The sequence below is a fragment of the Rhinopithecus roxellana genome, chromosome 12 (genome assembly GCF_007565055.1).
Source record: "Rhinopithecus roxellana isolate Shanxi Qingling chromosome 12, ASM756505v1, whole genome shotgun sequence".
Taxonomy (NCBI): Eukaryota; Metazoa; Chordata; class Mammalia; order Primates; family Cercopithecidae; genus Rhinopithecus; species Rhinopithecus roxellana.
The window spans coordinates 8782589-8794660 of NC_044560.1; the positions used below are offsets into that span (position 1 = coordinate 8782589).

A 12072-nucleotide genomic window follows, 5' to 3' on the forward strand; every position below is an offset into this window, starting at 1 on the left:
CTGCGACTCCTTCTGTTTCCTAAGCTAAGTGCTCTCGGGTTTGGAGTGGTAGAGATGGTCTTTATGTTAGGACAGGACATGCAGACAAAGGGATGTCAGCGCCACCCAGAGGGCTGCCCTTGAACCTGGTATGAAAGAGCAGTAAGAGTTCCCTTTACCAAGCACCTATTATGTGCTAGGTGTTCCGTGGGATGACTGATAACACACCACTGCTGATCCCCACCCCACTCTGCGAGGCCCCAACTCATGTCTTTCGGAGGGAGGTTTTTTCAACATAAGTTCTGTGAGGTTGGTGCTGTATCTATTAGCTGTCAACTCCCTAAAGCCTAGTCTAGTGCTTAGCACACAGTAGGTGCTTAACAAATATGAGCTAGTGGAGTGAATTTGATTTTGAATAATTCTCTCTTTAGAAGGTCCCATATGGCATATTGCTTCGATTGAAACCATCCAACCAGGAGGAGCTGAAATATAGTAAGATAAAAATAGGAGCTCTGCTAAAAATACAGCTACCATTCAACCCATTAATCCCATTAAAGGATATATACCCAAAGCAAGATAAATCGCTATATCATAAAGATACATGCATCTGTACGTTCACTGCAGCACTATTCACAATAGCAAAGACATGGAATCAACCTAAATGCCCATCAATGGTAGACTGGATACAGAAAATGTGATATATATATATATATATATATATATACACACCACAGAATATGATGCAGTCATAAAAATGAGTGAGATCACGTCCTCTGCAGAAACATGGAAGGAACCAGAAGCCATTATCCTTAGCAAACTAATACAGGTACAGAAAACCAAATACCGCACGTTCTCATTTATAAGTGAGAGCTAAATCATGAGAACTCATAAACACAAAGAGGGGAACAAGAGACACTGGTGCTTACTTGAAGGTGGAGGATGAGAGGAGGGGAAGGATCAGAAACAGTAACTATTGTACTAGTAGCTGGGTGAGGAAATAATCTGCACAACAAACCCCAGTGACACAGGTTTACCTATATAACAAGCCTGCACACGTACCCTTGAACCTAAAATAAACGTTGTTTTTATTTCTTTTTTTTAAGTAGGAGCTCTGGAGTTGGAAAAAGACATGTTAAAATCCTCATTCTAGGGGGAGCTACTCCATCTTTCTCTAAATCCACTCTTCGCATCTGAAACTGGAGGCAGAACTACTGGCCCCATGGGGTGGTTGTGAGGGTGGAAGAGAACGTACATGAAACTGTGCAAAAACTGGGCGGAGAGCTAGGCCTTCATAGATGCTGGCTATTGCTACGCTACTATTTCTATGACTATGATTATTATGTCATTCCCATTTACTGGCAGCTCTGAGTTTCAGGGCATTTTCACCAGGTCATCTCCTCCGACTCTCTGGGCACTGGGCATGGTCTGAGGGCAATTGCTGTCAAGGAGCCCAGAGCTTTGGCCCAGATCTGCCTGGGCCCTGCTCCCTGCCTGGCTGGATCCAGGGCTGTGTACTGGCCTTGGCTCTGTTGCTATGCTGGGAAATGTGCTGGGCACCATTCCTACCTCTGCCTGCGTGAAGGCCCCTTGGTGAAGTTCCTGGGCTCCCGGGCACCATCCAACACTGGGGCTGTCACCCAAGCACCCTCAGAGCCTGCCCCACTCTGCCTTTCCATCAAGATATACTTCTAGCCTCCAAGCAGTAATGTGAGGGAAAGTAGGGGAAGAGAGGAATGTCCCTGCTTTGCAGATAAGGAGACAGTGTTAGTGAGAATGGTGCCTTGGCTGAGACCTTAGTTGAGGATTAATTACAGAGGCCAGAATCCAACTAAGGTCTTCTGGCTGCTAATTGACCATGAAGTTCTAGTGTGTGTTCAGGAAACAGAAGCTGCCATTTAGTGGTATCCTTATGGAACCATGAGGCCCCCATAGTGGATATAGACTAAGTTGTGGGGATAGTTACTAGGTACCACAAGTAGTTAGAAAGAGTGAATAAGATCTAGTATTTGAGAGCACACCAGGGTGACTACAGTCAATAATAATTTTGCTTGTGAGACAGAGTCTTGCTGTGTCGCCCAGGCTGGAGCACAGTGGCCCAATCTCGGCTCACTGCAACCTCTGCCTGCCGGGTTCAAGTGATTCTCATGCCTCTGCCTCCCAGGTAGCAGGGAATACAGGTGTGCCACCACGCCTGGCTAATTTTTCTATTTTTAGTAGAGACAGGGTTTTGCCATGTTGCCCAGGCTGGTCTCAAACTCCTGGCCTCAAGGGATCTGCCCACCTTGGCCTCCCAAAGTGCTGGAATTATAGGTGTAAGCCACAGTGCCCAGCCAATAATTTAACTGTACATTTAGAAATAACTAAAAAAGGCCTGGTGTGGTGGCTCACACCTGTAATTTCAGCACTTTGCGAGGTTGCGGTGGGCAGAGCACCTGAGGTCAGGAGTTCGAGACCAACCTGGCCAACATGATGAAACCCCATTTCTACTAAAAATACAAAAATTAGCCAGGTGTGGTGGTGTGCGTCTGTAATCCCAGCTACTCAGGAGGCTGAGGTATGAGAATCGCTTGAACCAGGAGGTGGAGGTTGCAGCGAGCCGAGATCGCGCCACTGCACTCCAGCTAGGGTGACAGGATGAGACTCTGTCTCAAAAAAAATAAAAATAAAAAATAAGAGTACAATTGTGCTGTTCATAACACAAAGGATAAAAGCTCGAGGTGATGGATACCCCATTTTCCATGAGGTGATTATTAAGCATTGCATGCCTGTATTAAAATATCCCACATATCCCATAAATACATTTGCCTACTATGTTCCCATATGCACACACACAAAAACCACAAGCAAAAAATAGTGCCTACTGGCTGGGCGCAGTGGCTCACGCCTGTAATTCCAGCACTTTGGGAGGCTGAGGCGGGCGGATCACAAGGTCAGAAGATCGAGACCATCCTGGCTAACACAGTGAAACCCTGTCTCTACTAAAAACACAAAAAAAACAGCTGGGCCTGGTGGCGGGCACCTGTAGTCCCAGCTACTCGGGAGGCTGCGGCATGAAACTGGAAGGCGGAGCTTGCAGTGAGCCAAGATCGCACCACTGCACTCCAACCTGGACGACAGAGCGAGACTCCATCTCAAAAATAAAAATAAAAATAAAAAAAATAGTGCCTACTTCATGGGCTCTTGTGAGAATTAAATAAAATAATGTCAGTAAAAATATTTAGCACAGAGAGAAAAAAAGGATAAGCTGTATGCTGTTTACCAAATGGTTCTAGCTCTCTGTCTTTGACCACATGGTAGGAAGACATTTACTGGCCCCTCCTTCATGTGAGGAATGCCTCCATGCCTTGCTTTGGCCAATGAAGATGTCTGTAAAAGTTACTTGTATTACTTATGGGTAAAGGTGCCTTAAGGGCCAGTACATAACTCACCACATTCTGTATCCTACTGAGGAACCAAATGTTGATACGGAGCTCCCTCGACCTGGGCGTCTACCACAATCAGAGTTCCCCTGGGTACCCAGATAGCAGGAGTGAGAAATGCACCTTTGTTGTACCACATCTCTTCAATCTTGGGGATGTCTGTCACTGTGGCATAACCTAGGCTATCCTGACTGATACACTGTGAATGCTGATAACGTTCAAGTTCCATTTACTTTTAGAGCATGTACTCTCTGTTGGTGTTATTCCAGGTACAGTAGGCACAGAGGTGAGTCAGACACAATCCTTGCCCTCAAGGGGCTTGCAGTCTCAACACTGATTTGAAAGGAAGCTGACCACACTGAGCTTGACGGAAGGGCAGGCCAGGCTGTAAGGGGCACCTTGGGAAGGGTGGTGATCCCTAGAGGAGTCACCCTGGTGTTTGCAGAATCACCCCAAAAGGGAGAGGAAGCTGTGAAGACAGCTAATTCTACAGGCAGTTCTTCCTGGGGAGGGGGAAGGAAGGACAAGTTTTTTTTTTTTTTTTTTTTTTTTTTTGGAGACGGAGTCTCGCTCTGCCGCCCAGGCTGGAGTGCAGTGGCCGGATCTCAGCTTACTGCAAGCTCCACCTCCCGGGTTTACGTCATTTTCCTGCCTCAGCCTCCCAAGTAGCTGGGACTACAGGCGCCCGCCAACTCGCCCAGCTAGTTTTTTTTTTGTATTTTTTTTTAGTAGAGACGGGGTTTCACCGTGTTCGCCAGGATGGTCTCGATCTCCTGACCTCGTCATCCGCCCGTCTCAGCCTCCCAAAGTGCTGGGATTACAGGCTTGAGCCACCGCGCCCGGCCCAGGAAGGACAAGTTTTGTTAGGGGCAGTGGAGACAGGAGGCTGGTGGAAGAATTATGTGCTCTGGGTGACTCTAGGATTTATTGCTCCATTTCCTTACTAGCTCTCAGGGGACTCCAGAAAACAATTAGTGGATTCAAATGTAATTTCTCTTTTACATCCCTTAACTCAGATAATGACAGTTATCCTGTAATTAGGAGAGGGTCTTCTCAGTGTGCAGATTAATTGGGTGTTAAACAGCAGGGGCTGCCTGAAATCAGGCAGTGGAGCTGGGAGGAATTAGATGTGAAACAGCAGCCCTGGGCAAAGGGTGAAGAATTCATTGACTATCTTGATCATCTGGAGATGTGAAGATGCCCCATTGGTAATACAAGGCAAGGACTGGGGAGGGGAATGGTTGAGGAAGAGGGTAAGAAGTGCTGTGGCCATGGGAAGGAGTGGAAACTGGAGGCCTTGACCCTGTGGGAGGCCAATTTTTCCTCAACTAGGTCCAGGGTCCATGCCATCCATGGGGGAGGGATTGCTATAATATGACGTGCCTACTCCCATTTATTAACAGTTTCTAGGAAATTATCAATGCTCAGCAAGTACTTCTGGGTTCTTATTTTAGGCCAGCATTTATATGCATTATTGCCTATAACATAATCCTCCTAAAAATCTGTTGTAGATACTATTATTGGCTATGTCTCACATAAGTGGAGTTCAGAGAGGTTACATGACTGGGTGCGTGGTGGGTTTGGAATTCAAACCAGAGGCCCTGCTTCCAGAGCTCACACACTTGTAGCAACTAAGCTGGTAGCTTCTCAGTGGGGAGGAGCCCTGCGGCCTGTCATCTACGATGGCAGAGGCCTGTACCTTGCCATGTCCTGTAAGTGCCTGGTGCTGTAAGTGCTGGGCCAGGCCCTGAGTGTGCCTGTATTTTTGTGATCACAAGTATGTCACTATGTCCCTGTTTTGATTTGTTCTGCTTTGTGCTTTGTGGGGTGGGTTAAAGCAGTCTGGCAAGAAGGGCTCTGCTCTGGTCCCCACCAGCTTCCTTGGCCTCAGGTCCCCTAAGCAGGGAGGTCACACTCGAGTGCTCAGCTCTCGGGATCAGCACCTTTCTGTTCCCCTCTGCAGTGGGTGATCTTTTGTTTTCAACTCCCCATTTCTATGAACCATCAGGCGTTCCCTTACACTCTGGAAAGAAAAAGGAAAACTGGGGATATAAATGGCTTCGAGATCTAGCATCAGAGAGATCTTCCTTCCACCTGGAAATGCTGTGATGCTGTGAAGGCCGGCATGGGCAGTGGGGCTTTTAAACTGGAGTGGGGCCTGTGCACCCACCTGCATGGGAGGGGTTACCTTCTGTCCCACAGAGAGAGCCGGCTACAAGTCTATGAATGTGCGCACACCTGCTGCTCACATTTGGAATAAGCCATGGCCAACTAAGGGACAGAACCCTCTCAGTGTGGCTTTTGCTCTGTCACCCAGGCTGGAGTGCAGTGGCACGATCATGACTCACTGCATCTTCAACCTGCTGGGCTCAAGTGATCCTCCTGCCTCAGCCTCCCAAGTTGGGACTACATGCATGTGCCACCACGCCTGCCTAATTTTTTGAAGAGGCAAATTATGTTGCCCAAGCTGGTCTTGAACTCCTGGACTCAAGCAATCTTCCCACCTCAGTCTCCCAAAGTATTGAGATTACAGGCATGAGCCATTAGACCTGGCCTCAGTGTGTTCTTAACCAAGGTCAAGGCAGAGGATGACCAGTGTCCTTTCTCACCTCCTGTCTAGATGATGAATGAGACAGGGATGGGATGTTATGAAATAAGGGGGGAAACTATCAGGCTGAATAATAATACTGTGGGGGCCGGGCGTGGTGGCTCATGCCTGTAATCCCAGTGCTGTGGGAAGCTGAGGCAGGAGGATCACTTGAGACCAGGAGTTTGAGACCAGCCTGGGCAACACAGGGAGACCCTGTCTTTAAAAAAATAAAGACTGTGGCCAGGCGCAGTGGCTCATGCCTGTAATCCCAGCACTTTGGGAGGCTGAGACGGGCAGATCACGAGGTCAGGAGATGGAGACCATCCTTGCTAACACAGTGAAACCCTGTCTCTACTAAAAATATATTAAAAAATTAGCTGAGTGTGGTGGCAGGCACCAGTAGTCCCAGCTACTTGGGAGGCTGAGGCAGGAGAATGGTGTGAACCCAGGAGGCGGAGCTTGCAGTGAGCCGAGATCGTGCCACTGCACTCCAGCCTGGGCGACGCAGTGAGACTGCGTCTCTAAACAAACAAACAAAAAGACTGTGTTTAGAGTTTTCTGTGCCCAAGTTCTTCCTTCTGAAGGTGACAACAGGGGGGAAAATGCCAGCTGCACTTTTGTCCACTGGGTTCATCTTGGAGTCAGATTCCTATCAAATTCTTGTCATTTGGAAAGCTTCAGACGCTACTTTCTTCTACTTCTTTTAAAACATAGAGGTTTTCTTTTTTTCTCTCTCTCTTTCTTTTCTTTTTTCATTTTTGCTGACTACCTACTCATCTGTCAATACAGAAGTTTTCCAGGCCGGGCGTGGTGGCTCACGCCTGTAAAGCCAGCACTTTGGGAGGCCGAGGCAGGTGGATCACTCGAGGTCAGGAGTTTGGGACCAGCCTGACCAACATGGTGAAACCTCATGTCTACTAAAAATACAAAAAATTAGCTGGGCGTGGTGGCAGGTGCCTGTAGTCCCAGCTACTTGGGAGGCTGAGGCAGAATTGCTTGAACCTGGGAGGCAGAGGTTGCAGTGAGCTGAGATCATGCCATTGCACTCCAGCCTAGGCAACAAGAGCGAAACTCCATCTCAAAAAAAAAAAAAAGTTTTCTAAATAAAATGCTGAAGACCTGTGGTGCCCATGTTAAAAGGACTCCCTTCTACCTTCAAATGTTTGTCCTCATCTGTGCCAAGCACTGGGGACACACACGGCTGAGCAGGGCATGCGCTGTCCCGGACATGCAGAATCGATTCCTTCACTTGGCTCATGGGTCATGTGTCCATCAAGCACCTCGTATGTGCCAGGCACTGTGATAGGCTAAGGATACAGTGACAATATATATATATATATTCGGGAATATATTTGGGAAAAAAATTGCCCGCGTGGTGCTGATATGCACTTCTAGGTGACAATTACCGGTGGACTGGAAAGACAGATGAGCAAGCAGGGAGGAATAACAGGGAGACAGGCCAGTGCTGAGAAAGATGTTCAGGGAAGAATGGAGTGTAGCTTGGAGAGACAGTCTAGCATAGGGTGAAGACTGCACAATCTCCAACCAGACTGCCTGCTCTGCCACCTCCCAGCCGTGTGATTCAGACAAATCCCTACGCTCTGCATTTCTCTTTCCTCCTCTGTAAAATGGATGTGATAATAGTACCTACCTCACAGAGCTGTTTGAAGGATTCCATGAAATAATACATATGATGAGCTTAGAACTGTGTCTGGTGCATGAAAACACTGTATTCCGTAAGTGTGTGCTGCTGCGGTTACCGCTACTGCTACTACTACTACTATTATCATTATTATTGGAGGGAAAGCTTCCAGACACAGTGAGACCTGAGAAATGAGTAGGAATTATCTAGAAAAGGAGATAAAGAGGATGGACCAAGAGGGAACATTGTCTGGAAATAGAGCTTGGTCTGCTGGAGCCCGGCGTGTGAGGTGGAGAGAGGCAGGGGAAGGTGTTGAAGGCAGATCATGAGTGGGGCCCTGTGACTCATGCTGGAACATCTGCACTGATCTAGAGAATGGCAGGGGCGTTAGAGGCCCTTGGGATCTGCCGAGTTGCTGCCGTGTGAGTGTGTGCAGATGCGTGTATCAATGTGTGCAGGTGTGTGTGTGTGTGTGTGTGTGTGTGAACTGTAGGGTACCCAGCACCAGCGCCCCCAGGTCCTCCTTGGCAAGATCCACTCCATTACTCATTCACTCCACAGTTTAAAGACCTCAATCTTTCCCCAGCGTTGAATCAGTTGTTTCCAACTCCTTAGCCTGGCATAGTGCCAGGCTCCCACCCTCACCTGTTAGCATTTCCTACCACCCCAGGTGGGGGGCCTCTTACGTGGGCTGCAGAGACACCAGATGCCACCATTTCTAGACATCCCTGAGAGCCCCACCTTTGGCCGTGTTGGCCGACCCTCTGGGATGCCCTACCCTAGTCCAGCTGCCCTCTGCCAAATACAGCATAGGGCTCCAGGGCCAGACTCACTGGGCCTGAATCCTGGCACTTAGGATTCTCATGGTTTCACCTCTCAGCCTCAGTTTTCTCGTCTGAAGCAGGGAGACTGGCGGAACCTCCCTCTTGGGGCTGCGGTGAGGAAGGAATGTGATCTGAACACAGCCTGCCTTTGACCTGGTGGGTCTACACTAGCTCATGGGCACAGCAGCACATGCCTTATTCCCTCACCCAAAGTCCAGCTCCTCCATCTTCCTGACCACTCACAGTGCACTGGACACTGTGGTGGGCACTGGGGGTGGGGGCGGCAGGGCTCAAGGCAGACCCTGCCTACCTGGAGTTCATGTCTAATGTGGGGCTAGAGAGCGGAAACAAAATGACAAGCTCTGACATCTGTACAACACTCACCACGGTTCCCTGTGCATGGTAGGTCCTCAGGTTGGAATTCAGAAGACATTTACTGACTGTACCCAAATTGGGGCCAGGGAACTTCCACATTATGTCACCCCCCCATGATCCTTTGAGATAAGTGCACAAAGCTCATATCCTTTGAGGAAACGGAGGCCCAGAGAGGTTAAGTGACTAGCCCAAGGTCTGACAGCTACTCAGTGGCAAAGCTAGGAGCCAAATCTAGGTCTGCCTAATACCAAAACCCCAAATCTCACCCATGGGCCATGAGGATCCAGGGGTGGGAGCAGCAAGCAGGAAAGATGCTGGAAGGAAGCTGCTTTGGGAACCATCCCCCAAAAGGCTGTAGTGCAGGAACTTCCCAGTGTCACACTAACCAGCCCTGTCACCCAAGAGGCCACCTGCCTTCCTCTTCCCTCTTTCCAGTTTCCAGCCTCACATTCTGGGGACAGCTGATAGTCGACCTCACTTCCGGTTACCACAGCCAAATGGTTAATGGTAATTAATTCAATTTGTTTGGCAGGGGAATTAAAGGCTTGGCTGTACTAACGATCTTAAGTTAACATAGCATTTATGCTAACTGGAGGCAGAGACATGCCTTCTCCCCTAAACGAAGAATCAGTTCTATTAATACGACTACATCTCTCTAGGTAATGAGCCCTGTAGATAGATGGTTTGCTGCCAGAGAGGGAAAGATGACAAAGAAAGAAGCAAAATGATGACAGCAGAGAGGATGGCAACTTTTCAAAGGCTTCCCCGGGAGAAGTAGATTTGGAGAGCAGGGAGGAGTCTGCATTGGCCGACAACCAGCACCGATGACCAGATACATGAGTGAGATCAACTTGGACCTTCTGGGTGTTTCAGCTCTGACTACAACTGTATGACTAGGCCCAGGCAGGAAAGGGAAACGGTCTTGTCAACTCATAGAATTGTGAGAAATGATCAGTTATTGCTGCTTTTGGCCACCGTGTTTGGAGAGACTGTTTTGCAGCAACAAATAACAATCATGGTGGAAGGCAAAGGAGAAGCAAAGGCATGTATTACACGGCAGCAACCAAGAGAATGCGTGCAGGGGAACTGCCCTTTATAAAACCATCAAATCTCGTGAGACTTATTCACTATCACAGAAATAGCCGGGGAAAACCTGCCCTCATGATTCAATTACCTCCCACTACGTCCCTCCCACAACATGCGGGGATTATGGGAGCTACAATTCAAGATGAGATTTGGGTGAGGACACAGCCAAATCATATTAAGTTCCAACACTTCTCTCCCATCCACCCTCCACTCCTAGGTTCAGCAATTTCTTTCTGAGTTCCTTCTCTTGGCTTCAGAGTCCTGCCACTGCTACATTCCACTGAGAGAAGGTGAGCTCATGTCCCAGGAGCAGTGAACCACTCCAGGTGCCCCAGGCTCGGCAACTCACTCTCCCAGCCAGCCCCTCCTACAGGCAGTCCCTGCTGGCAGATCTGTCCAAAACCAGCATTCTGCCCTGGAGACCTCACCTACCCAAGGCCAGGAGCAGGGGCCCTCAAGCTTTTCACTGCCTTGCACAGAAAGGATGACACTGGAAGCATGACACACTCCCAAAGGTGTCTGTGTGTGGTTGAATGGTGAACTCCCAGAAGATATGTCCACCTAGAACCTGTGAATATGACCTTATCTGATAAAACGGTCTTTGCAGATATAATTAAGTAAATGATCTTGAGAGGGGATCACCCTGGATGAGAGTGGGCCCTAAATCCAATGACTGTCTGTCCTTATGAGAGAAGAGAAGACAACAGGCAGAGACTGGAATGACGTGTCTACAAGTCAAGGAATGCTAAGGACTGCTGGCAGCCACAAGAAGCTGGAAGAGACAGGAAAAATCCTCCCCTAGAGCCTTCAGAGGGAACGTGGGCCTACCGACACCTTGATTTTGAACTTCTTGTCCCCTTCATTCCCACTTGAGAAAGTGCATCAGGATGCAAAAGCCAGTGTCATTATTACAGGATGGTCCATCTTGCATCTACTCTAATGTATGTACAAAAAATAATTTTCCAAAGTTTGATGATTTTTCTTGATTTTTAAACTATTTTTAACTTTTAACTATTATTTCTAAGAACTGGGAACACATTTTGCAAGGCTCATGGCCCCTGGCCCAGAACCTCTGTCCCGGGGAACAAGCTTGTGAAGGGGTTTCCGTCTGTGTCAATAATCCATGCTCACCTTTCTCCTGAGCCATCTCCTGCAGACAGAAGTAGATGACTCTGGCTCCCAGGCTGAAGCCAATCAAGGTGACAGGTCGCCGGCCCTGAAGGGAAAAAGGACACAGGTGTCTGGAGGGAATGCAGCCAGTTCTAGTAAAACATCAGGCCTGAGGAGGGCAGCCTTTGCACATTCCTTACTACCTGAGTCTCATCTAATGAATCATGCATGTGCTGTTGCGGTCCCTGAGCTCTGATGTCTTAATCAGCAGAGTCAGGACCCTCATTTATGCAGGAGTGCACCTGCTGCTGAAATTAGCTTCCTCCAAGGCCAACAGGCAGTCCCCGGCTGGGTTAATTCCCTTTCATCTCAAACCATTACCCAGCCACCATCTCATCTTCCCCAGGAGATGGGGCTAGTCAATTACAAGAGCAACTTCCCTTGGACTGATCTGCCTTCTGGCAAATGGCTACAGTGCTGCGGGACCCCTTCTGGAGCTGGGGAGATTAGACAGAAGGCACCCCCGCGTGTGAGGGGTAAAAAGGCAAGAGTGACAAGGGAGGGACAACTGTTCTGTTTCTAGATAGGAAGGTGGGGCACAAAATATTGGCTCTAAGTGATAAGATAAGGTAGTAAGTCAGATGGAAAGAGGAATTTTCTGACTCAAGGACTTCTAGTAAAGGCAACTCATTATCTGAAGACTCTAAAGAAAATGAAAGTTATCTGGGGGTGTCTGGGTACAAGCTTACACGGAAGGAGACGAGGGGAGTGGATGAACTCTGGATGCCCAGCCTGGTTTTATCAGTCTATTCCTTTTCCTTGGTTTTGAGCCAATACACGTATTCTACACCCCTACACCACTCCACTTACCACAGTAGAAAATCCTTTGTTAAACAGTATTCAAATCCTGCAGGCTGCTGCCCAATGTCACTCTCCCCTTTGTCCTTTACTCCTGAGTTTGACTGGGCATGCGGCCACCCAGCCAAAGATGAAGTCTCCCTGACTCCTCCGTAGCTGGGGGTGGCCACAGGGCTGAGACTTAGCCAA

The 12072-nt window shown here is 48.5% G+C and overlaps 1 protein-coding gene across 9 annotated transcripts in view; it reads right to left on the bottom strand.

Moving 5' to 3' along the window:
* The window catches only part of TMCO4 (transmembrane and coiled-coil domains 4), a 126115-nt gene that overhangs the window by 45644 nt on the left and 68399 nt on the right, over positions 1 to 12072 (bottom strand). For all 9 annotated transcript variants that reach the window (XM_030942440.1, XM_030942437.1, XM_030942436.1 and 6 more), the window contains one exon: positions 11047 to 11131. In XM_030942440.1, the coding sequence (XP_030798300.1) occupies positions 11047 to 11131 (85 nt within the window). The remainder of the gene's footprint in view (positions 1 to 11046; positions 11132 to 12072) is intronic.